The sequence below is a fragment of the Anabrus simplex genome, chromosome 1, assembly GCF_040414725.1.
Source record: "Anabrus simplex isolate iqAnaSimp1 chromosome 1, ASM4041472v1, whole genome shotgun sequence".
NCBI lineage: Eukaryota > Metazoa > Arthropoda > Insecta > Orthoptera > Tettigoniidae > Anabrus > Anabrus simplex.
This window is the reverse complement of record NC_090265.1, coordinates 1,801,004,603-1,801,032,578: the sequence shown is the minus strand read 5'-3', so window position 1 is coordinate 1,801,032,578 and position 27,976 is coordinate 1,801,004,603. Positions and strand designations below refer to the sequence as shown.

General features: G+C 37.8%; 1 protein-coding gene across 1 annotated transcript; it reads right to left on the bottom strand.

The window, feature by feature from the left end:
* LOC136883057 (nucleoside diphosphate kinase 6) lies at nucleotides 1-27,670 on the bottom strand. The gene is made up of 4 exons (XM_067155205.2): nucleotides 27,342-27,670; nucleotides 26,850-26,992; nucleotides 897-1,057; nucleotides 1-819 (listed from the first exon to the last, which is right to left on the bottom strand). The coding sequence occupies exons 1-4, from the start codon at nucleotides 27,423-27,425 to the stop codon at nucleotides 566-568; spliced, it is 642 nt and encodes a 213-aa protein (XP_067011306.1). The 5' UTR covers nucleotides 27,426-27,670; the 3' UTR covers nucleotides 1-565.
* Nucleotides 27,671-27,976: the final 306 nt, after the last annotated feature.

Here is a 27,976-nt window from a genome sequence, read left to right as displayed (position 1 = left end):
ATGTGTGGATAGAAGGAAGACATGAGGTCCAAAATTTAAAATAATGGTAGTGGTCATTATTGAGAATTAGATGCTGTATCCTCCACTGCTGAAAATGTCTTCCTTCTATCCATGGTAAGTCAATGTTCAGAGCACTTTCAGATTTTCATTTTTCCATACCTTGATCAACTCTTATGCTAACCCTATTCTCACTGATAGATTTGTGTTTCAATTTTTATCTTTCACAGTCTGATATAATTTTATATCTATATAACCTTTTAACTTAAACATCTGTAATTAAATTTATGTTTAGGAACAATAACAGACTATAACCACAGGAAACAAATAGTCTGTCTTGTCAACTATAGTAACAGTAGAAGCAGTTAATCTCTACAGAATGATCTATAGTAGAATTGTAATAAGCCTTCTTTTACATACAGCATTTGGCAGTGGGAAGCAATGTACTTAATCAAGCGAAATAAATTGTCTCATAGTTGTAAGAATGAATGTAGGTATCAAGAAAACACTTAAATGCAAGATTTGAAGAAAAACGATTATATCCTAAAATATTCTGAGGAATGACTTGTCAATGGTGTATTTTATACTTTCCTCCAGCATTGCTACCTCCTCCCTGATCTTTGTTCAGCTTGTTGACAAATAACTGACTTATTATGTTAGAATTGTACTCTTTGTAGCTGCCTAGAATCCTATGGGTAAATTCTTCACAATCAAACTCAATGTGGCCATTATGAAATTGTTCTGCTTCATTGTTATACCATTCTGATATATTAAAGTTTGGGAAAAACAACTCAATCTCCCTAGCAGCTGATGTTGATGAGTCTGAAATTAAAAATAGTCATGTCAGAACACTAGATTATCTATAAAGGATGAAGTGGGTAAGCACACAAAATACTAACCAGAGCCATGAGTTGCATTGCGGGTGTCGGAGAGGCCGCACCAACCACGTATTGTTTCTGGATGTGTGTACTGAGCCTGAAAAACTTTGGTAGGACCCATTATATCCCTCCACATCTGAACAGCGTTCTCTCGGGCTAACACGTGAACGTCAAATGGCCCACTGAAACAAAAAATTATATCAATTGCAGGAATGTGTTATACAATTCTTTGTACCAGATGTACGAGGGCAAGTCAATAAGTAACTGCAATCAATTTTTATAATTTATTACAAAAAGAGTACACACTTTTTATTGATATCATTTTTCAGCTGAGTCACCTTGCACATGGTGCACCATTTCACAAGATACGCTCTGCAAAAACGCGCAGCAACCGCTTCCTTCACCTGTTGATCGAAGCTCAATTGACGGCCTCTTAGAGCATTTCTAAGTGGACCAAACAGATGGTAATCTGATGGGGCGAGATCGGGGCCATACGCAGGATGCTCCAACACCTCGAGATGCAGCATCTGAAGAATATGAGTGGGGTGGGCGGTGGTACGAGGACGCGAATTGTCATGCAATAAAAGAACTCCTTCTGACAATCGACCTCTGCGTCCTTGAGAGTCCCAAAACACTGTGAGCAACACTTTTCCTGCGGACAGTTAACTCTTGAATTTCTTTTTGACTCTAGGGATCCGGGGATGCTGACGTTTGCTCTCTGGTTCGTGTTTCATCTCCAGTGATGATCCGTTTCAGAAATGTTTTACCTTCGTTAGCATGACGGTCCAGTAGGTGCTCTTCATTGAGTTGTTTTGGAACCCATCTCGAACAGACTTTATGAAAGTTAAGCTTGTTATGCACGATTTCAATCAATCAACCAACCAATCAATCAATCAATCAATCAATCAATCACTACTAATCTGCATTTAGGGCAGTCGCCCAGGTGGCAGATTCCCTATCTGTTGCTTTCCTAGCCTTTTCTTAAATGATTTCAAAGAAATTGGAAATTTATTGAACGTCACCCTTGGTAAGTTATTCCAATCCCTAACTCCCCTTCCTATAAACGAATATTTGCCCCAATTTGTCTTCTTGAATTCCAACTTTATCTTCATATTGTGATCTTTCCTACTTTCAAAGACACCACTCAAACTTATTCGTCTACTAATGTCATTCCACGCCATCTCTCCGCTGACAGCTCGGAACAGACCACTTATTACAAGTAATGAAAATCATTTTTCCCGTATTGAAAGAATCTTAATATAATATAAGAAAATTTATTCTAACTTCAACCTATTCAATACAGTACAAGATGTTAACGTATTAGTTAAACATCGTTAAAATAGTTGAGACATGTTTCGCCCCTTCTGTGAGGCATCATCAGTCATATCAATACCTCAAAATTCGCCAGACGTCTGGTTGGAAATTGTAAAAATATGTTGCATGAGTGAATACATTAATATATAAATTTTAAACTTACCATCAAATAAGACTTTTTAAACTACCATTTTTGTCAATACTGTAGATATGCCAGCCTTGTTTTAAGTAAAAATTCACCAACGTGTTCATTGGTGTAACATTTTTTAATCAATTTGATATTTTGTTAATGATAAGATCTTGTAAATGTTTCTTTAATGTATTCACTCATGCAACATATTTTTATAATTTCCAACCAGACGTCTGGCAGAATTTTGAGGTATTGATGACTGATGATGCTCCACAGAAGGGGCAAAACATGTCTCAACTATTTTAACGATGTTTAACTAATACGTTAACATCTTGTACTGTATTGAATAGGTTGAAGTTAGAATAAATTTTCTTATATTATATTACATACCACTTAGTCAAGCAGCTCGTCTTCTTTCTCCCAAGTCTTCTCAGCCCAAACTTTGCAACATTTTTATAACACTACTCTTTTGTCGGAAATCACCCGGAACAAATCGAGCTGCTTTTCTTTGGATTTTTTCCAGTTCTTGAATCAGGTAATCCTGGTGAGGGTCCCATACACTGGAACCATACTCTAGTTGTGGTCTTACCACAGACTTATATGCCCTCTCCTTTACATCCTTACTACAACCCCCAAAACACCCTCATAACCGTGTGCAGAGATCTGTACACTTTATTTACAATCCCATTTATGTGATTACCCCAATGAAGATCTTTTCTTATATTAACACCTAGGTACTTACAATGATCCCCAAAAGGAACTTTCACCCCATCAACGCAGTAATTAAAACTGAGAAGACTTTTCCTATTTGTGAAACTCACAACCAGACTTTTAACCCCATTTATCAACATACCATTGCCTGCTGTCCATCTCACAATATTATCGAGGTCACGTTGCAGTTGCTCCCAATCTTGTAACTTATTTATTTTCTATACAGAATAACATCGTACATCATCATACAACATCATATGCAGAACCTTGGCTAATGTGCATATGGTTTTCCATGTTGTCAACAGTCACTCATCTGTTATTCAGGATCATATCACGCACTTGTTCAATATTGGTATCAGTTACGGTTGCAGATGGACGCCCGGATCTTTCCTTATCCTTCACGATCGTGCGACCTCTTTTGAACTGTTCAGTCCACTGGTAAACACTTCGCTCTGGCAAAACATTGTCTCCGTAGTGTGCTGAAAGTCTTCTATGAATTTCAGCTCCTGATACACCCTCAGACCACAAAAAAAAAAGATTACGGAATGCTGTTGTTCCTTGGTACAAAAGAGAGTGGCGTGGTCATCTTTACGTTGCAACAGCGCAAGCTGTACTCATCTGATAACGTTGAAACCTACCACAGACGTAGACAACGGTGCCATCTAGCGGCTGGTGAGCACACAACGCCATATAGCCAACCTAAAGACAACTGGAGCAAAATTGCAGATACTTATTGACTTGCCTACGCGTTATGTTACGAAGAAAAATCAGAATTTAATTCATGAAAGGAGACTTAACATAAAAGAAGTTGTTGAATCATAGAAATTTGACCTACATTATTTTCACTATCTAAAACATAAATAAAGCTATTTATTTGCAATTTTTATATTGACTCCCAAGTCCTAGTATCGCCAATGCATGAATAAACACAGCATGTGCCAAAAAAATCACAATTGTTTATGCCTCACAATTGAACACAAAATTTAGGCCATTTTATAAATATAAATGGAGTTTCTTTGTCAATTTTTTAATATTTATGGTTGATTGACAAAGACTATCATTACAAATAATAGCAAGACCAGCTAAAATAATATAGATACAAAAATGATCAAAACTAGTTTCAATTAGATGAATGTTGTTATTTTGTGATACTCTGTGTGTGTGTGTGTGTGGGGGGGGGGGTGTTCATACTGATCTAGAGTTTTAAGGGTGTGTTCATTAGTGTTGATGAAGAGAGTTGCTTTTACTGATATCTGTGTGTTCGTATCCTGTGTTCAGTAAATAATTGGCAAATGTAGACTGCATTCTAAGTCCGAGTGGTCTGATTCAGCCAGTTTGTGCTACGTCTTTGAGTTGTTAACAAGCGGTGAGTACTACATTCCTGGGTGCTAAGCTTAATCTCTAGGACATGCTGGTTTATATTATGTAATTAATAAAACTATTATATAGAAATTGATAAGTATTGGAAGGTGGGAACCTACTCATAACTTAACCTTAGTTGTGTTGAGCCAATACGGGATAAAATATGAGAATTATAAGCTGTAATTCCTGGGTGCTGCCGATTTGAAAAATACTTGCAGAGATACTGCTACTACACACTCACAAGGATAGTACACTGGCACTGGTATGTCTACGAAGACAGCACCAGACTCACTCATATCAACAGATTATCTGCAATACACATAGATCTGTCAACTTCCTAGCCTTGACTAGATCAAAAACAGAATACAACCCAGAGACAACATCGAGTACACAGATTTATTATTTTGTGTGGATACTGCTAGCCTGGGGCAGCCCTAGTAAGGTTCAGTGGTTCAGAATAGTGTAGTATGTGATCTATGAGTTGAGGAAAGTTGGAGATAACACAAACACACCATCCGCAACCCAAAGGAATGAACCGTTAAAATCCCTCGTTCCCTGAGGACACTGACCACTCAGCCATGGAGCTGAACAGCACATGGGTACTTGTAATCCTGCAAGTTAACTGTGGGCCATACTATTATAAGCTTCCATTTGGGAGATGGTGAGTTTGAAACCCCGAAGATGGTTTTCTGTGGTTGCACATTTTCCGCTCACTACCTTTCCAGGCCTACTTCTCTCCTATCTCAGCATTTCTGAAAACCTACATCCTTTCAGTGCTTAACAAGTAAATTTCATCAAGGTCAGAAGGACAGTCTGTTAGTTGTCATTCTGTTAATATTCCTTCCTATTTTCCAATTTATTGAAGGCAGCATGATAAGGTGCGCGGTTTCAGACGTAGAGATGATGAGGGGAAGCTGTCTGCACAGGTATGATGACGTACTTTGACCGGGGGCTTTTGGACAGCGAGTCGATGGTAAAGGATCAGTATAAACAATACTGCCTTCAAATTCTACACAGGACTGCACGCCTACATGCTGATCAGACCCACAATTGTACCAAATGGCAACATAAAGCCAAAGAAGTAAACACCGCCTCAGAGCTAAAGAAGAAGAAAAGTGACGTTAGTACTCGATGTCGACAACCCTATGTGGAGGGATGTGTTCACTATTGTATTCAGCAGTCACCATTCATATAGTTGTTCGACTGCTATTGCCCTTCAGTTCAGAGGATCCTGGGTTTGATTCCTGCCTGGGTTGGTGACTCGGAGACCCAACACAACGCACCACCATGAAAACAGGTAATAGTGATTACATCCCTTCACACAGAGTTGACATCCGGCCGTAAAACAGGGCCAAATCCAATCTCCACAGGTGTGAGAAGAAGATAAGTCCATCACTTATTATAGCAACACCTCATCTACAGTGCCTGATACCAATAGGTAGCTTCAAAATACTGAGACACCCTCTCTCTAGGGGTCATAAATATCGAGGGCCCTTGCCCTGGGTTGTGGATGAAGTCCCCAACGGCATCTACGGTGGATAAGATGAACTTCGCTACGGTGGAGATGGCGGAAGGGGCAAATCCGTAACGTATGTACTCCAGAGGAGCGGCTACGAAAGGTGGTACTCATAATCTCAACCGCAGAGGTGTATGCAGTAATCAGTAAGATATCTAGACCGGATGCGCAAGCCATGACTTGCTCCGCGCTCCCTAATATTATGGAGAACGCGGACGTTGTAAGCTCAGTCGCTTCTGAGACTAAGTCCTGTGTTGGTGCACATAACATAGCTGCTAAAGACCGCTTAAGAAATAAACTTACAACTAAGTTCCCTATTACAATTGGGATTGGAGCTGCTTTATCCATATAGACTATTGTTACAATGGGCTTGCGACACCCAAAGGCATTTTATACCTACTGCCAGGTTCAAAATTAGGCCGCCCCTAACATGGAGGCAGACACCCTAGGGCATCTCCTGCTAAAAGCTATGCGCAGCTCTTTGGGTGCTGGGGGAAATGTGAGAAGTGGGCAACTAACACCAAACTACATCAAGATTGTGACAGTAAATGTTCTGACACTGACGGGAAAGACAGAAGAACTGGCTGACTTCATGAAAGAAAAAGATATAGCCATACTTGGACTGCGTGAGACCAGGAAGAGGGGTTCGGGAGAGATTTCTCTGAAAGAAGGATACAGGCTGTATTACAGCGAAAGACCTGAAGCAAAAAATGTAGTGGCCACCACACTTAGAAAAGAAATCCAAGAATACGTGGAATATACAAACTGCAACAGCGATAGGATGATGGTGATCCAGTTCGAATATGGCATGAAAGATCTATTTCAGTTGTATGTCCCACAAACGGGTTGCATAGATGAACATCTAAAGGACTTTTTAGAGGAAGTGGAGAGACAGATAGAAGATAGGGAAGTGCTATTGATGGGAGATCTAAATGCACAAGTTGGAATGGAGAGACAAGGAAAGGAAGATGTTGTAGGGCCCTTTGCATATGGAAATGTAAATCCAGAGGGTGAGTTGGTGGTGGATTTTTGTAGGGGGAACCAAATGATTGTTGGAAATACCTGATTTAGGAAGAAGAACAGTCAGAAGATTATAAGGTATGGTTGGGGAGATAGAAGAAACAAAGACCATGAGTGATTATATAATCATAGAGAAAGAACACCAGAAGGACCTTTTAGATGTAACAGCCATGCCTGAAGAAGACTTTGGTGGAGATCATAGAGTTCTGATAGGAAAACTGAAAGTGGGAAAGATTGAAAAATCTCCATTGGAGAGAGAAAACAATTAACGTATGGAAGTTGAAAGAGAAAAAAATACAAGAAGAATTTCAAAGGGAAATAATGCCCTTAGAATCCAGGATGGAGATAGGAAATGTTATAGATGAATGGAAAATATTTAAGGAATCGCTGGTTGGATGTGCAGAAAAGGTATGTGGTAGAACATCAGGAAATGTGAAAGACATAGAGAGACATTGGTGGAGTAATAGGGTAGAGATTAATCTGAAGGAAAAGAAAATGGCATGGAAAGCATGGAAAACATCTAAGACTGAAGAAAGTATGTGGAGGCAAAGAATTTGGCCAAGAAAGTAGTGGAAGAAAAGAGGAAAAGCTGGGCCTTATTCACACAGAAATTGAAATATGGAAAGCTTGGAAAACATCTAAGACTGAAGAAAATATGTAGAGGCAAAGAATTTGCCCAAGAAAGTAGAGGAAGAAAAGAGGAAAAGCTGGGCCTTATTCACACAGAAATGTAGAGATGATACGCAGGGCAGCAAGAAATTATTGTATGGTATCTTAAGAAACAAAAAGAGAAATCAAGTAATCACCAGATATGTGAAGGATGAAGGCGGCATAATATTAACAATACCGGAAGAAATAAGAAATAGATGGAAAGCGTATTTTCAGAAGTTGCAGAACATGAGAATTAATGACAGTCATTCAATGGAACACCAGGAAAGGCAACTAGTTGGTGAAGAAATGGATAAAGAAATTACAATTAATGAAATTGAAATGGCAGTAAGGAAGATGAAGAATGGAAAAACTGCTGGAATAGATGAATTTTCCATGGAGATGATAAAGGCAGCTGAGCTGTAGGCCTGCAGTGGATATATCAAGTTCTCAGGAATGTCTGGGAGGTCCCTGAGGATTGGCGAAAAGAAATAATCATCCCAATTTTCAGGAAAGGAGATAAGAAAATATTGAAGAACTACAGGGGAATTACTCTGGTATCGCATGTTGCTAAGATAATTGAGAGAATACTGGAATGTAGGATAAGGTTGAGGGTTGAAAATCAGATACAGGAAAATCAGTTAGGTTTCAGAAGTGGAAGGTCAACAATAGAGCCCATTTTCATTATAAGACAACTAATGGAAAAGCAATGGGAGTATGGGAATGATATGGTGATGACATTCATTGACACTGAAAAGGCATATGACAATGTCCCCAGGACTAAAGTTTGGGACAGTCTGGTGCAGAAAGGAATTGGACAGGGATTAATAAAAATAATCATGGCAATGTACAAGGAATGTTGTAGTTGCATGCAAATACAAGTTGGCAGGACAAGTAGGTTCAAAATCACTAGTGGGCTGAGACAGGGAAGTGTTCTATCGCCAATCCTGTTTACTATAGTAATGGATGACGACACGAGAACAGCAAAAGCAGCATATGGAGGAAGAGAAATAAACATGTTGTTATTTGCAGATGATATTGTGAAATGGGGAGAAGAAGACATGAATGTTCAAGAACAATTGGATGTGGTGAATGGGAAGATCGAAGAATGTGGATTAAAAATAAGTGTAGGAAAGTATAAAACTCTTGTTATGACTAGAGGGGAGAAAGAAGGGAAAGGTCAGATTAGACTTACAGACAAGCCCCTGGAAGTAGTGGAGACATTCAAATACCTGGGGAGTGAATTAATGGAGGATGCTCGACTGGATGCTGAAACTAGTAAGAGGATTCAAGCTGGAAGCGGTGTCTATCATAGTGTTTTTTTGCTAGTTGCTTTACGTCGCACCGACACAGATAGGTCTTATGGGGACCTATCATAGTGTAAGAAACATGTTATGGGACAAAGATGTGCCAATGAAAGCAAAGGAAACTATGTACAAGATGTCCTACGCACCAATAACAACTTACGGAGCAGAAACTTGGACAATGACAAAGAAGGATGAGAGATGAATACAGGCAGTTGAAATAAATTTCTTGAGGAGTATGATATAGAAGAGACAAAATAAGGAATTAGAAAACCCAGGAAGAAACTGGAGTGGAAAGAAGGAATGATAGAATAGATAAGACCCGACTAAGATGGCTTGGGCAAATAAAGTGAATGAGTGATGAAAGAATGCCAAAACAGATCATGGAAACGTATATGCAAGGAAGGAGAGGCCGCGGACGACCATGACCGAGATGGAAGGACACAATCCAATGCAGTAATAGAGAAAGAAACTTGGACTGGGACACAGTTTTGGAGGAGTGGCGAAAGGACCGAAGAAGGTGAAGAGGAACCATACTCTAATTGGGGTCTTACCAGAGACTTATATGCCCTCTCCTTTACATCCTTACTACAACCCCTAAATACCCTCATAACCGTGTGCAGAGATCTGTACCCTTTATTTACAATCCCATTATGTGATTACCCCAATGAAGATCTTTCCTTATATTAACACATAGATACTTACAATGATCCCCAAAAGGAACTTTCACCCCATCAATGCAGTAATTAAAACTGAGAGGACTTTTCCTATTTGTGAAACTCACAACCTGACTTTTGATAGCCGTTTATCAACGTACCATTGCCTGCTGTCCATCTCACAACATTTTCGAGGTCATTATGCAGTTGCTCACAATCTTGTAACTTATTTATTACTCTATACAGAATAACATCATCCGCAAAAAGCCTTACCTCTCATTCCACTCCTTTACTCATATCATTTATATATATAAGAAAACATAAAGGTCCGATAATACTGCCTTGAGGAATTCCCCTCTTAATTATTACAGGATCAGATAAAGCTTCGCGTACTCTAATTCTCTGAGATCTATTTTCTAGAAATATAGCAACCCATTCGGTCACTCTTTTGTCTAGTCCAATTGCATTCATTTTTGCCAGTAGTCTCCCATGATCCACCCTATCAAATGCTTTAGACAGGTCAATCGCGATACAGTCCATTTGACCTGAATCCAAGATATCTGCTATATCTTGCTGGAATCCTACAGGTTGAGCCTTTATACACAGGGGCTACTATAGCAACTCTCCATTCATCTGGTATAGCTCCTTCAACCAAACAATAATCAAATAAGTACTTCAGATATGGTACTATATGGTACAATGTCCCAACCTATTGTGTTCAGTATATCCCCAGAAATCTTATCAAATCCAGCTGCTTTTCTTGTTTTCATATTTAATAAGTTGAGGGGAGTTTTTGAAAGTAGGATAGATCATAATATGAAGATAAAGTTGGAATTCATGAGAATAAATTGGGGCAAATATTTGTTTATGGGAAGAGGAGTTAGGGATTGGAATAATTTACTAAGGGAGATCTTTGATGAATTTGCTGGGCTGAGTGGCTCAGTGGCCTTCTGACCCCAACTTGGCAGGTTCGATCCTGGCTCAGTCTGGTGGTATTTGAAGGTGCTCAAATACGTCAGCCTTGTGTCAGTAGATTTACTGGCTCATAAAAGGACTCCTTTGGGACTAAATTCTGGCACCCTGACATCTCAAAAAACATTAAAAGTAGTGGGACGTGAAGCAAAATAATATTATGATTATTATTTGATATATTTCCAACTTTTTTGAAATGGTTTAATACAAGAGAACTGATAGGAATCTGACACCTGGGAGAGAGCCCTAAATGCAAATCAGTGATGATAAGATTGGCATTCAATTAATACACAGAGAAGCAGACCAGCTTGAGAACTTCCAGTGGAGAGTAAGTAAGTTCCACTCACTTTATCTTTCATATTATAATTTGGATTTTCTTACAACAGATCGCTACCGGAGGATATGCACACTTTGTTACCTGTTACCATGTATCAATGAACAATTCTAAGACTTTCATGTGACTGGTTTGGCATGCAAAAGAAATACTTGGTGTTTTTATGACTCAGTAGATTTATTTTTTATTTCCTGTATTTTAATTTGGTAGTTCTTTCCACAGTTTGAATGGCTCATGCATTATGGATATTTTAATTCCGATTGTTCACTTTTTATAATCTAAATGTAATAAAGGTTTAGTAGGTCCACTAGGTGGATGAAATATGTACTAATAATTTATCTCAGGTAATGTATTTTATCTGATTAAATACTGTATTGAATTGATGGATCCTTCACAATATTGTATATGTTTAATGATTTCAATATGGAACCAATATGAAATTTTTAGTACTGTATTTAATAAGATTGGCAATTCAGCTTCTCCACCAGTTCTGCTACGTTCCTACAATTTGTTCCCTCTTAGCACCCTTCAAGATGGCGGCTAGTGATCACGTGTCCAGTCGAGATGTTCCTGCTTATATACTCTGTCAAGCCGTCTCTTCCACTGGTATGGAATAATGATGTGCCATTGAAACGCAAACAAAACACTTTACAAAAGCTACTTTCTTCCAATCCTGATATATAGAGTGGAATCATGAGGTTAAGGGCCAAGCCCATGAAAGCCAACTACAAGTATGCAAACTGAAGGTTCTGCAAAGTATGATGGGAAAAACTAGAAGGCACCATATCATGAAGAAAGACTCGGAAAAAACAGTCTCAGTGAAAGGATAGAACAGTTACGTTTGAGACGGTCTGGCCACCTTCACGGAATGAAGGAAAGGAGAACGCCACAACAAATGTCTGAAATGAAAGTAAAAGGCATAAGACCCCGGGGGAGAACTAGGAAAAAAGATGGTTCGTAAGAAGAGTGAGAGATGTGGAAGAGGTGTTTGAAAGAGTGTGGTGGAAGGATAGAAGGAGATGGAAATCACTGATCCCCAACCCAACCCAAACGTAATTAGAGAAGGGAAAGAAGAAGTAAATAATCTCAACATTATTGAGACGTTTTCCCATGATGCTTCAGTATGATACCTGGTTACCACGACTATTCTTCTCTTTACAAGTAACTATTCTCATTTTGGTTCCGTATTGAAGATGACGTATGTCTCAAATATTATCACAGTCTTAATGATATTATAAAAAAAGGATCCATTTTAGTTTTAAACTCTCAAAATTCATGTTTAACCACGTTTTAATCTTCAAAAACAGTTAATTTACTCTTTTTTAACATACTTTGGTGCATTATCGTTGTTTTAGATGTTGGAAGTCAAATGGACTGTATTGCAATTGACCTATCTAAGGCATTTGATAGGGTAGATCATGGGAGCCTACTGGCAAAAATGATTGCAACTGGACAAGACAAAAGAATGACTGAAGGGGTTGCGATATTTCTAGAAAATGGAATGCAAGAGAATTAGAGTAGGAGAAGCTTTACCTGACCCTGTAATAATTAAGAGAGGAATTCCTCAAGGCAGTATTATTGGACCTTTAGGTTTTCTTATATATATAAATGATATGAGTAGAGCCTGGATTTCCATGCAAATGCATGTTTTTTAAATAAGGTGGTTACAATTCTCAAACTTTTCAAATATTCGTTTTATGGCTTAACGATTCCAAATAACTGTTCTTTTTCCCTGCTATGTTCACATGTATTGGTTGTTTTCGGAGAAAATTCATGTTGAAGATTTTGGATTTAACAGCGAATATTTGGACGTTTATCATTGCATAATATGACTTTTCTTGTGACTTTGGTGCATATATAATGTTAACTTGCATGATAGTGCCTTTTATAAATGTTGGTTTGCAGAATTTAGGACCCCTTCTTCACGTTATACAGTATGTTTATTACTGAGAGACGGAGAGAATGTATTCCTGGCATCCTATGTGACAACCAAATTTAGTACACTTTCTTATCTGTTGCTTGAGTAAACCTTGACCTAAGCCAGAAGGCCCTACGTCGATCTCTGTAATTCTTAGGAATAAGCTGCCCCAGTTATACACTGTTATAAATCGAACTGTAAATTGTGCATTACTCATTGACGGCTCATTTTTTCCCATATGTTAGACGAACCAAACACATCTTCTGTGACGCCGTGTTACTGAGTTAGCAGCTTACAAACCTTGGTTTGGCACTGAACCCTCTTCCGTCGTTATCCTGGATTTTCCTACCCAGAACTCTCACTCGTCACTTTGTTATCACAGCAGGCAATCATTAGCAGTTATTGACGACATTCAAACGTGTCTGCCATCATCGCACGAAGAAGTATCTGTGGTAGGTAGATATAAGTTGTTCAAACATGGCGCCTGCCGGTCGTGTTGCTTCTCAAGATGTTGAGAATTTTCAGAAATGTAATAGTTTAATGGAAAGTAGTGAGTGTATAGAGTTTAATGATGGGAAGACGAAGGTGTCAAATACCAGTGGAAGTGTGGATCAGGACTTAGGCCAAAGGAAAAATTATTCGCAAAGTGTTTGTGTATGTGACGCACGCATCGTGCATGCGGAAAGTGTGCCGATTGTGTTAATTTATTTTCCGAACTGGCCTCAAGGGATGAAATTATTCAAATATTAATGGAAGACATTGAACGTAATAGACTTAGTTTAAATGGTGTGACTGAAGTGCAAAGTGAGACATGGTCAGAAGTAATTATGAGGAGTTGCAACAGTAGGCCTAAAACTAATCATGATCGGGGTGTAGGCCTAGGTATTGAATTAAGGAATAAGTTCCAGGTCGTTGAATCAATTACCTCTAGTGAAGAAGAATGTGTAAAGATTAGTAACGTTCCAGCCATTACAGGGAAGCCTGCACTGGGATTGAGGAAGAAAGAATGTAAGGTAGTTGTGTACGGGGATAGACATGGTCGGGGTATTGCTGTCGAACTTGGTGATATGCTACCGGAGACTGAAGTTGTAGGTTTTGTCAAGCCAGGTGCTGTTCAAAGAGGTTCTTAACTCAGATATGGAAGAGATGGGAACACTTAATGAGAATGACTATGTGGTTATTATGGCAGGGACGAATGATATTGCTAGAAATGAAGCATCAAATGTGATTTCTGGGGTGAAGAAAGCACTTTGCAAATTAAAGACCACCCATGTAATATTATGTAATATTCCACATCGACATGATTTAATTGAATGGTCTTGTGTAAATAAGTTAGTTGTTATACAAACAGGCGGCTACAGATTATTGTCAAATGCTTTTAAAATACAGAAATAATTGATATGAGCAATACGGATCGAGGATATTTCACAAATCATGGCATGCATCTTAGCAGAAGAGGGAAAAAGCAGCTATGTAATATGATAAGAAAGAAAATACAACAGACTCCAGGAACAACTATCACGACTAATGCCATACCACTGCTGTTCGATAAAGATGAGGAAGGTGCAGAACATTTGCAGGTATTGAAAGTAAGAAGAGTTGAGGTGAGTGCTACCACTAAAGAAGGATGCCTAGGAGAAGAAAATCAGCTGAAAGGGATTAATGTGATTCTACCACAATCATCAGAGACAGCAATACCAGAAAGCACCGAGTACTCAGGGAAAACTCGTGAAGAAACCATTGAGCTCGTCAGTAGCAGTCACTTGGATGAAGAAGGAGAGGAGTTACTGGAGAAGTTGGATGTTGGAGCACCATCAGGACGAACTGAAGGAGGGCAAGCTGAACAACCAGAAATAAGAACGTCAAGTAGGACAAGTATTACTAGAGCAGGATTTTTTAAGGTAAAAGGTAGCAATATTTATAATCTAAAGGGAGAACTAAATTTGTTCCACCAGAATGTTCAATCTTTAAGAAATAAAATTCAAAGTATGGAGGTTTTGTTGGCAGATAACCTACAAGGGTATGATGTTTTATGCTTAACTGAACATTGGTTGATAGAGGATGAGATTTCAAGCTTTGTATTAGAAGGTTATGCTCTTGCAAGTAAGTTTTGTAGAAAGAAAATGAAGTGTGGAGGTTCATGTATATATGCGAATAATAATATCAAATGTAAGCAGTTGGATAAATTTGAATATCTGAATGCAGAGGAGCATTTCGAGGCTAGCTTTGTTGAACTAGTGGATTATAAGTTAATACTTATATGCACTTATAGAAATCCTTCTAGTAATGTTGAAACTTTTTATAATAATATTGAAATTATTTTAGATGACCTACAGAATAAGAACAAAAATGTAATAATCATGGGCGACTTCAATGTAGATTTTTAGGGAATAATGGTGGGCGAGATAAGCAAAGGCTAGAAATGTTGTTTTCCTTGTACGGTCTAAAGGCAGTTGTAAATCAACCAACTAGAATATCTGGGGATACAAAATCAGCAGTAGATCAAGTTGTATTGAATGAGGAAATGTGGAACTATGAAATAGAAGTTTATGATACACGTTTTTCAGATCATTTTGCTCAAACCGTGCATCTAAATTTTAGGGTAATAGGGAACCATAATTTAAAAAATAACAATGTCTTTTACAGGGAAGCTAGAATGTGTAACAAGGAAAATATTTTGCATTTTAACCAGTTATTGGCCAAAGAAACTTGGGAGAGTGTATATAGAAATAACTCAACTAATGAGGCCTTCAGTGAGTTTTTGGGTTTGTTCAACTATTATTATCAAGTGGCAATACCAGTCAAAAGGGTAATTGTAAAGAACTATAGGAATGGGTGGATTACAACAGAAATTAGAAATTCAAGTAGATGATTAAGGTTTTTAAGCAAATGTTTGAAAGGGAGTAACACCTCATCTGAATTGAAGGATTATTATAAGAAATATAAGAACATATATCAAGAAGTTTTGAAGGCTCCAAGAGATTGCATAATGAGAATGAGCTAAAAAATTCTAAAAATAGGTCTAAATGTATGTGTGTGTTTAGTCATCAGCCCAAAGGCTGGTTGGATCCTGAACAGTTCTGCCATGAGCTGTCATAGATGGCCTAGGCATTACTGAAGAGGCGTACTAGGGAAATGAGGAATGAGGTTGTTTCCCGTTGCTTTCCTCACCGAGCCAGAAGTTGCTATTACATATCAGTCTGCCAAGCCCACTGAAATGCATGCACCAACCGACCCTATGAGCAACATTTTCATACCATTCATAGCAGGGACTGGCTGCATAACGAATGGCATTACTAGCATCGCTCATACCTCAGTTACTCTCATTTTGTCAAAGTCAAGGATAAGACAGAGACAGATCAATGAATGTAACAAAATTGCTCTAGCCCATACCAGAAGACTCAGTGTACTGTAAACACTAGGAACATTTTAAAAAGGGAGAAATTCATTCATTCATTTATTTAGCTTCCATAGACTGTACAATTACATATTTTGAAATATGCCAACAGTATAAAGTACACTAATTTCATTAAAAAATAATATTACTCTTACAAATGCAGGGAAAGAAGTCAGTGATCCAGAACAAGTTGCAGAAATCTTTAGTAACTATTTTCTAGAAGCAGTTTTGAGGTTAATGGAAAATTTTCAAACATCAATGACAAGAAAAAACTTTAATACAGTTCAAAGGAATGTATCATCCATGTTTCTTACTCCTGTGACTGAGCAAGAGATAGATAAGATAATAAAACAGATGGGTAAAAAGAAGTCTTCTGGTTTAGATGGTTATACACACCACCTTATTAAATACTGATACCAACACATAATCAAGCCTCTCTGTTATTTGATAAATTTGTCACTAACCAGTGGTAAATATCCAAGCAAATTCAAAGTAACCAAAGTTGTTCCAATACATAAAAAGGGTAGTGAAGAAGATGCTGGTAACTGTAGGCCTGCCTTCCTCCCCTCTGTATTCTCCAAAACACTGGAAAGAATTATGTACGATAGACTGTTATCATTCTTAGAGAAGCATAATATATTAGCTGGTTGCCAAAATGGCTTTCGTAAAAATAGATGAACTACCACAGGTGGTGGTGGTGGTGATTAATGTTTTAAGAGGAAGTACAACTAGGCAACCATCCTCTATATAACACTAATTAGAGGGAAAAAAGGAAGGGATCCGACACTTCGAAAAATGAAGATATCGGCCAAAGAAAGACAAGGGCCACGAAGGGCGTGAAAATGAAAGACTCCCTAGCCCTCGCAAACCTAATAGCGTCGGGGTCTGAAAAGAACAAGAGTTGACCAAGAGAGGTCGGATACGATAGATCAAAGTGAGGAGCCTGGCACAAGTAAGTGGAAGCAATGCCAGGACTCAGCTAAGGGCCCCGTGGTCGCCAACCCACGCTCCAAAGTTCAGAGCCCCTGGGGCCCCTTTTAGTCGCCTCTTACGACAGGCAGGGGATACCGTGGGTGTTATTCTACCGCCCCCACCCACAGGGGGATGAACTACCACAGCATTCATTAACTTTATTGAACGGATATATGACACACTAGATGGGAAGGGTGCATGTTTGTAAGTATTTTCTTAGACTTAACAAAAGCTTTTGATATAATTGACCACAACTTGCTTTTAGAAAAGTTATATATGTATGGAGTTCGGGGAATGGCCTATAACTGGTTCAAATCATTTTTAGGGGATAGAAGACAGATTGTTGAAATATCATATACCGGTACTGATTTGAGCAAAAATGTAATTAAGAATGTGTATTCCTGTGCCAGAAACATAGATCATGGTGTTCCACAGGGGTCAATTTTAGGACCATTATTATTTTTAGTATTTATTAATTATATCGTCCAAATTGTCGATGATATTCAAGGAGTGCAATTAACTTTGTTTGCAGATGATATTACTGTTTTTGTAGCTGATGAAAGTTCTGAAGGGTTAGAATTAAAGGCAGGCAATATAGTGAGTAATATCCTGATATCCTGAGCTGGCTTGAGGATAATAAATTAATTTTAAGTAAACAGAAAACTTCTGTGATTAGATTTCACCATAAGGTTAATCTAAATATGGAAATTAGTCCAATATCATTTGGAGAGACCATAGTTGAGTATTCATCATCAACAAAGTTTCTTGGCTTGTGGATGGATAAATCGTTAACTTGGGAAAAACATACAGAGTTTATAGGGAAAAAGCTTAGTAGAATTTATTTCATGATAATATCTTTGAAAAACAGTTTTAATTTGGAGGCTTGCCGAATAATGTATTTTGCATATGTCCATCCCATACTAACCTATGGAATCATTTACTGGGGGAATTCCTGATATAGAGAAGTCATCTTTAAGTTACAGAAGAAAATAATCAGAGGAATGGTCAGTGTCAGCAGGAGGACAAGCTGCAAGGAATACTTTAAATTTTATTTCATTTTACCATTGCCTAGCCTTTATATCTTCCATTTTTCCTCAATAACATCCGACAAGTCCTTAAAAAATCAGAAGAGAACAAAGAAAAGGCCGCCGCAGGAGAAAACAACGGGAAAGAAGAACTGGCCCGCCAGAAAACAGCGATACTGCCATACATTAAAAACACTACAGACAAGATACTGGACAAATACAACATAAAAACTATCTATAAACCTCACCGTTAGCTAGCCTGTTATCTACCACCAGTAAAAGACACAATAGAATTACAGGCCCCTGGAGTGTATCACAGTGAATGTAGCTGCGGACCTTGTTATGTAGGTGAGACAAAACGTCTGATCTCCACCCGCCTAAAAGAACATATCCGTCACACCAAGAACCAAAACACAGATATCTCAGCAGTAGCCAAGCATTCCTACGAAACTAGGCACGGAATATCATTTGACAAGACCAAGATCCTAGCAGCTATCCCTTGGAATCTGGAAAGGAAAATCCACGAGGCTATCGAAATCAAGAAACATCTGAACAACATAAATTTAGAAGAAGGATACAAAATCAGTAATTCTTGGATGCCTATCATTCATAGTTTAAAACATACAGACCACAACATAAACACACCGGCCGCAACCCCATTACATAACAGCGGGGGCAAGCCCCCACTACCTGGCCGTGACATATACTTTCCAGAAGTTTCGCGAGACAGCCAGGGCTTACGTCAGCCAGAAAGGCTAGGATATAAAAGGCCAAGATCAAGGCCACTCTAGTAGTGTAATTTCTGCCTGGGAGACTGATTACCTCGGATCGAGTAGGGGTATTTCAGTCGCCTTGACAAAGAATACTGCAATGTATTTGAAACGTCAGTAAACTGTACGTGATATGCGTACAAGTACAACACAGTTCAACCCAGAAATTAAATTAAATAATTCTTCACACTGTGGAAGCTTCACTTCTAAGATAAATAACATTATTATTATTATATTTCCCTTTATTTCTCATGGCATGTATATTACTGTTTTATCCTTTGTTACTGTAAATATGATTATTGACGTGCCCCATATCACTGTATGATCAGTTGGATGAAATAAAATACAAATACAATACAAAACAAAGTGATCCTGATTTTGAATTCGTCAAGCTTATATAAGACGTATTGTGGTCAAAATGCAAAAGATGTACAATTTGACCTCACTTTGTCCCAATTGTCTTCATTTAAGTATGCATCTACCAAGCTCGATAGCTGCAGTTGCTTAATTGCGGCCAGTATCCAGTATTCGGGAGACAGTAGGTTCGAACCCCACTGTCGGCAGCTCTGAAAATGGTTTTCCGTGGTTTCCCATTTTCACACCAGTACCACGGCCGCTTCCTCCCCACTCCTAGCCCTTCCCTGTCCCATCGTTGCCGTAAGACCTATCTGTGTCGGTGCGACGTAAAGCAACTAGCAAAAACAAAAGAAAACAAAAAAAGTATGCATCTGCCACTTCTTGTGACATAGAAATATCATTTTCTGTAAAAATAGGTATATTTTTCAATACAAATAGTTTTGATGTGAATTACAAGTCATTCACAAATAGATGGCACTAGTTTTGACAACAAGTCTGTCATCTTCATTCATTCATTCATTCATTTAGCTTCCATAAACTGTACAATTACATATTTTGAAATATGCCAACAGTATAGGAGTTGTCAAGTGATTTCCTAATACTAACAATAATATATGCACAACAATGAACATTTTGAAAAAGAAGAAAAACAGAAACACCAAATACCTCAATGTTAGGACAGCACATCTTAATTTTAAAAAATAATATTAATAACCAATATTTACAAGACAAAATAAAAATATGTTGGTGTGGTGTTAATAATATGAACATACTTTTAAGGCTATATACTAGATTACAAGTTAATAAGTAGTAGCATCATTACCAGCACATCATGTATTCTTCTGTACTGTAGAAGCAGCTACTCAGCAGGAGATTTTTTAAAGCTGTGGTAAATGAACTAACGGGACTAATATCTTCAATCTCATTTGGAAGCTTATTATACAATCTGATTCCAACAGAGTCTACATGTCTCAAGGCAATGGTTTTACTCTTGTGCTCGATAAAAATATTATTTCTTGTTCGCGTCTGGTAATTGTGATTGTCAAAATTCTTTCTGAAGTGATCAATATATTTTTTTACGTGTAGAATGCATTGCATGATGTATATGCTTGGTACGGGGAGTATCCTTAGTCTCTTAAATAATGGTCTGCAATGATCTAACCTGTTACGTCACAATATAATTCTGATAGCTCGTTTCTGTATTCGAAAAATAACATCAAGATTTGATTTGTAGCAGCCCCAGAGACCAATAGCATAAGTGATGACTGAATGGAAATATCCAAAATATGCTATTCTAACATATTCTTCACTACAACTATTAGACAAAATCCTTAAGGCAAAACAAGCAGAACTCAAGAGACTTCCCTATTTTTTAAATATGACAATCCCATCTTAATTTTTCATCTATATGGACACCTAAAAATTTTGTGGTCAACGTATTTTCAATTGCATTTGCATTTAATATAAGGTTGTGTTTTTTTTTGCAGTTTTGTCATGGTAGTTAGATGCCTTGAATTCCATGTATTGGGTCTTTTTAAAGTTCAATGTTAATTTGTTTTTCCAGAACCATGATTCTAACCTAGACAGGACTGTATTTGCTGCAGTTTCTATAGACGTAGGGTCAGGATTATTAATAATTATGTTTGTATCATCAGCATACAGAACTGCAGTTTCTACCTGATTATTGTGAGGAAGATCATTCGCATAGATCAAGAAAAGAACAGGCCCCAAAATACTACCCTGCGGAATACCTAAGTCTATGCTTTTTACCTGAGAGTGATATGTCTCATTATGCCCTGTACTGTTACAATGTGTAATTTCAAGAAACTGGGATAGTTTATCCAGGTATGATCTAAACCAGTCATTAACAATTCCTCTGACTCCAATCTGATATAATTTGTGCAACAATATTTCATGATCAACACTATCAAATGCCTTTGAAAGGTCAAGAAATAGTCTTATCACAGTTTCATCATTATCAAGAGCGTTTACGACCAACTGTGTAAAATGTGATAAAGCAGACAAAGTACTTCTGCCAACTCTGAACCCGTGTTGTGCATTATTTAACAAGTTATATTTGATTAAAAATTTAGTAACCCGATCTTTCACAGCACATTCAAATATTTCTGAAATAACAGTAAGTATTGATATTGGTCTGTAGTTATGTAAATCGTGTAAGTTTCCACTTTTAAGACTGGGATAACTTTGGCTATTTTTAGGACATTAAGAAATTTACCACTAGAAAATGATTCATTGATGAGATCAGTTAAAGGCTGTACCAGATAGAGAGCACATTTTTTAATGAGTTTTGTGGGAACTTCATCTACACCTGTGGAAGTTTTGTTCTTCAGCCAGTGATACAAAAGGTACAAGGTTGAAATTCCTAAAAGCAATATAAAAACACATAACAAGAAATGTACAATAGCTAATGTTACGTGAAAATAAGTATGATAAAAGTTTTGGCACAAAAACTTGAATTATGAGTGAAGTGCATTAAACTGTTGTGTTAAAAGACCATTTTTTTTTTTTTTTTTTAAATCCTGATGCGTAGTCATATGCACACGTACAGTAGTTGGTACATTAGCTTGAGGAATCTAAGCCTATTAATATATTAAGGCTTATGTCTTGTTATGAGAGAAAAGTTAAAATAATTCATCTATGTGATGAATAAAATTCTGTTTTATGACAATAGTGGTGTTCGACGGTGTCATAAAAGTTTTTGGTCAGGTGGTTCTTGAGGTGTTCATGTGAAGGTCATAATTTTTATAGAGCCATAGTTCGATTCCCGGTTCATTGTGGGACCAGAATGACCTAATAAGAAAATGAAAGCCAAATTGGGCATGAGAAAGATTAAAGGTATGTGGGGGGAAAAAAGAAAATATTGAACTCACCTTGCACAGCGTGTTGAGGTACTTACAGTACTTAGTTATTGTACATTTCTTGTTATGTGTTTTATATTGACTTTGGGAATTTCAAACTTGTACCTTTTGTATCACTGGCTGAAGATGACACAGACTTGTCGAAACTAGTACCATCTATTTGTGACGTAATTCACATCAAAACTATTTGTATTGAAAAAGGTGGAACCAAAATATACCTATTTTTACTGTAATCCCAGTTCAATACGTATCATTACAAAATTTTTAACCTTTAATCATTTTTTGTGTTTAAGAATGTGCTGACAGATAAACGGATGAGCTTAAATTAAGACAATTTGGAGAAATTAGTTGTAGAATGTTTCAAAAGGAAATGAATTTTGATAGTGCATATTTTCCAGTTTATCATGCATGTTTTGCCATATGATAGTGCATGAATGCATATTTTGAGATTTGATTGTGCATGGATATCCAGGCTCTAGATATATGTAAAGAAGTGGAATCAGAGATAAGGCTTTTTGTGGATAATCTTCTTCTGTATAGAGTAATAAATAAGTTACAGGATTGTGAGCGACTGCAAAATAACCTCGATGATGTTGTGATAAATGGGGTTAAAAGTCAGGTTGTGAGTTTCACGAATAGGAAAAGTCCTCTCAGTTTTAATTACTGCGTTGATGGGGTGAAAATTCTTTTTGGGGATCACTGTAAGTATCTAGACATTAATATAAGGAAAATTCGTCATTGGGGTAATCACATAAATGGGATTGTAAATAAAGGGTACAGGTCTCTGCACATGGTTATGACGGTATTTAGGGGTTGTAGTAAGGATGTAAAGGAGAGTACATATAAGTCTCTGGTGAGACCCCAACTAGAGTATGGTTCCAGTGTATGGGACCTCACCAGGATTACTTCATTCAAGAACTAGAAAAAATTCAGATAAAAGCAGTTCGATTTGTTCTGGGTGATTTAGGACAAAAGACAAAAATGTTGCAAAGTTTGGGCTGGGAAGACTTGGGAGAAAGGAGACGAGTTGCTCGACTAAGTGGTATGTTCCGAGCTGTCAGTAGAGAGATGGCGTGGGAGGACATCAGTAGACAAATAAGTTTGAGTGGTGTCTTTAAAAGTAGGAAAGATCACAATATGAAGATAAAGTTGGAATTCAAGAGGACAAATTGGGAGAAATATTTGTTTATAGGAAGGGGAGTTAGGGACTGGAATATCCTATCCAGGGGGATGTTCAATAAATTTCCAATTTCTTTGAAATCGTTTAAGAAAAGGCTAGGAAAACAACAGATAGGGAATCTGCCACATGGGCGACTGCCTTAAATGCAGATCAGTAGTGATTGATTGATTGATTGATTGATTGATTGATTGATTGATTGATTGATTGTGGAAAAGTACTTACTCTTCATTACTTCCAACATTGTCTTAACTCCCCCTCACTCTAGGCTATTCTAGCAATGTCATCACCATATTGAAGCATATCTGTTTTCTCTCCTTGGGTTGTTATACCGTATTTTTTTGCTAGTTTCTGCCTCATCTCATCTAGAGATTATTGGATATATGCATTGAAGAGAGGGCACATTTCTATCTTACATCCTGTCTCATAACTGCTTCTTGCATATGTATGTCACATTTTATCACAATTGCATCATTTTGTGGAGACTCCAGATAACTCACCGGTCCTTGCTCTTGATTCCGGCTTCCCTTAACTTTTGGAACAACGAACAAACTGGGAAGCCAATGCAAAAGACCTTAAATAGTGAAAAATTGGACAAGTTAATTTAAGGCATTTTGGAGATTAGAAAAGGATGCTATAAAAGTTACATACAAATAAGTATTGTTGAAAAATATGAATCAAGCTCTTCCTAGTGACATGTACTTCTGAAGATCACTATATGTACTGTATGCAAACAATGTATCTTTCAATGAACCACATTTCTCGGGCTTACAGCCCACAAGACTGGGCAGAGGGGAAGGGAGATAGATATCAGATCATGACGCCAATTCTTACTAGTGGCTTGGAATATTTCTTATTTAATATTTGTGCACACATGTCAGCCTATGCTTTGCTGTAATTTGTGGAACTTAAATTACAGTGTCAAGAGGAGCTCTGAAAAATGCATTAGGTCACTATCCCTAATTTTCCTAAAGTGAGTGTACTGAAACCTACAGGAAAACTCCACTCTGAATAGTTATTGTTAATCACCGAAATATCTGATCAGTAGAACTTCCCCATATTATTTCACACCATCATACAGCAAAATGTTCGAGTCAAGCTCTGCCTTCCCATACACACCTTAAATTCTTGTGCTCTGTCAACAAAGGCACAATGTATGTGTGATTTTTGAAATAATAAGTCACATCCCTCACGATTAGTACATCAACAGTCGTGTAAAACTTAAAGCTTGCTTGCTCTTTTTTCCATGAAACTCTTACTTGTAACTTCTAACTGAAGAGTGGTCTCTTTCCTCGTCCAATAATAATTTTCCACCATCCCAGTTCTCTATAGCACACTTTATCCACAGCAGACGTTTTTAGGGCATAAGTCACAGTAGATAGGACAGTAGCAGGTGGTGGTAGTGGTGATTATTGTTTTAAGAGTAAGTACAACTGGGCAACCATCCTCTATATAACACTAATCAGAAGGAAAAATGGAAGGGATCCGACACTTCGAAAAATGAAGATATCGACCAAAGGAAGACAAGGGCCAGAGGGCGTGAAAATGAAAGACTCCCTAGCTCTCGCAAACCTAACAGCGTCGGGGTCGGAAAAGAACAAGAGTTGACCAAGGGAGGTCGAATAGGATAGATGAAAGTGAGGAGCCTGGCACAAGTAAGTGGAAGCAATGCCAGGACTCAGCTGAGGGCCCCGTGGTCGCCAACCCACGCTCCAAAATTCAGAGCCCCTGGGGCCCCTTTTAGTCGCCTCTTACAACAGGCAGGGGATACCGTGGGTGTTATTCTACCACCCCCACCCACAGGGGGATAGGACAGTAGCACTACTACCAATAATTCTCTTGGTCGACAGCACAATACTGCAATACACCCACTTTAGCTGAAAGCTTTCTCTCCCCTAGTATGAGAGAGACTACATGCAAGTTTGTTTTTCTACGTACAGCCCAACAGTCCGACTATACTTTGCTATCCCAACAGTCCCCCCAGATTTAAATGAATAAAGGCAAAGGTGATACCGCAGATCCCAACTCATATAGAGGAATAGCACTAGAATGTACTCTACTAAAGACTTTAACTTCACTAGTACGTCAACGTCTCATTAAACTGGTGGAAAATAACTTACCGGAGTCGCAATTCGGATTTAGAAAAGGAAAAACAATGACTTTAGCTATCCGCTGTCTCCAGACTGACGTAGAAGAAGCCTTAAAAAAACCAGGGGGTAAATTGCATGCCATCTTTATACATTATTTGAAAGCTTTTGACACCATAAGCAGAACCATACTGTTAAAAAAATTGGAGAGTATCACTGGTAGTACGAACTACCTTATACCGCTGATTAGGAACCTACTGCTCAACAGTTCATTAGAAGTAGATGATGGCATTACCAAATCTATTATTTTGGAACAACCAACCAGGGTATTGCAGGGAGACCCATTAAGTCCATTACTATTCATCATTGCGACAGCAGACATAGTAGATTTGGTAAACCAGGAAAGTGTCAAACTATTAATGTACGCTGATGATATGGTCTTAACATCAACGTCAGAGAAGGAACTCCAGGCATCATTCAACCAAATAGTAGGTTGGATAAATAAAAATGAGCTCAAACTGAATGTAGAAAAAGCAGTTTCCATGACGTTTAGAAGAGGGGGGCCTCATGGAATCTTCTTTTATGGAGACCAAGAACTTAAGTCCGTAAAACATTTTAAATACTTGGGTGTAATTTTTCAAACCCAAGGTAATGTTTTCACCCTCCATCTCATGTACCGTCTAAATACATCTATGAAAGCAATATCTGACATTAAGCATCTGAGAAACTTGTCTTTAGAAACGGCCATAAAACTCTTTCATCTAAAAATCAGCCCTATAGCAACATATGGCTTGGAAAACATTTGAGTATGATACAGTTAGATAAAATCGAGAAGTTGAAGGCAATCTACTTGAAACGGGCTCTGTGCCTCTCCAACCTTCCCAGCTTGTGTATGAGCTATCCAGAGAGGGATTTTATGTGGAAGAGCTAAGGTTAAAGCTTTTGCTTCCACCAACAACACCCTATATACATCTGCTTCGAGACCTACGATTGAAGAAGGCTGACATCTGGGAAGATTTCTACTCTGTCAATGCCATGCTAAATCGCGAGTGGGTTCAAGGTGGATATGAACTGCGACACTTGCTGACAAGGTTCTCTGTTTATGGGTTCCATTATAAACTATGTAATATAAAGCGTTATCATGAACCAGGTTTGAACTGTGCGTGTTTAAAGATGTGGTGCACACTGTACTAGGTACCATATTTTAAATTGTAAACAGCGATCGGAATCACTGGTGAAATTCTGTAACGAAGATTAATGTTTTGTATATTAATTCTTTGCACATTGTGTACGTTAAATAAATTATAATTTCAAGACAAGTTTGTTTCTCTACGTACAGGTCGGCAGTCTAACTATACTTTGCTATCTCAGCAATTCCCCCAGAATGAAATGAATTCCCAGACAAACAGCAGCTATACAACTCACCTGCACATAAATGTAACTAAGCGTTCATAAAAAAATCTCTTTTTGTGCTCTTCATAAAATGCTTCTGCTTGTTCACGAGACCATTTAAATCGTTCAGTCTTCAACACATAAAATCCATTCAACAAAATTGTATCTCGAACAGACTGTAAATAGAGAGAGGTTAAACGTTAAGTGGTATTGAAGTGAACAAAAAACTAAACATTGAATGAATTTCAAAAACACTCCTTCTTTTAATGTATTCTTAAGCCAAAGAGCCCAACACTTTTCGATATAATTACATAAAATTCAACATTAACTGAAAAGTCATTCACTGTCTCATCGGGGCTCGAACAAGATAGGCCCCTACCTTTAATATATCATGGAAACTATGTTTGTTATCGAAATATGGCGAATTCTCGGTTCGAGTCCGCAACGAGGACAATAAGAAAAATAAATATGTTAAAGTGCACATTCATCATGTTAAAAAAGTACATAGGAGAGATCGTACGGTACCTGAAGCGCATGAGGCGCTTTTATGACATGCGGTTTTACAATTGCTAAAGTAAGCTGAAGAAGTTCTCTCGCATGGACCGGCATACCAAACAATTGTTGATCGAGTTAGGATGACATTACCCACTAAACGTTACAAGTTTTATATCCATTTTGCCTTGTTCCAAGTACGTTTGAGGAAACTCCAGTTATTCAGTTTTAGGTTAGGAATTATTTAATATGATGAGGACACTAGCATGACCTGCACAAGGCATCCTCTCTGAAATAAACTTATGAGTTTTGCTGTTTTATGGTTGTATGCGTGTCTGATTTCGACTATAAAACAACGAGTGCTTGCTCCTGAACAGGGTACAAAGAGCAGCGGAGAGCGGCAAAGCAGATAGCCGCGGATAGTATTGCGCTTCATTTTTTTCCTTTGTCTCATCTTCGTCATAATGATTCATGTTATCCAACATCTGAATTGATTTTGACCTTAGCTCAACGAAATATGGAAAAGAAAAATTCTTAAAAAAACACCCCATTCTACAAGCAGAGTATAAGCTGTATTGATATATATGATATAGAGACGATTAAAAGATGATAACACGAGAATAATAATAATAACATTTCCGACATTTAAGGGAAATATTACATAGCAT

Coding starts and splice junctions, on each gene's coding strand:
- LOC136883057 (XM_067155205.2), bottom strand. CDS start 27,425: ATGCCGGTCCATGCGAGAGAACTTCTTCAGCTTACTTTAGCAATTGTA. Junction 26,993..27,341: donor AAGCGCCTCATGCGCTTCAG/GTACCGTACGAT, acceptor CTCTATTTACAG/TCTGTTCGAGATACAATTTT. Junction 1,058..26,849: donor TTAGTTACATTTATGTGCAG/GTGAGTTGTATA, acceptor TTTTTGTTTCAG/TGGGCCATTTGACGTTCACG.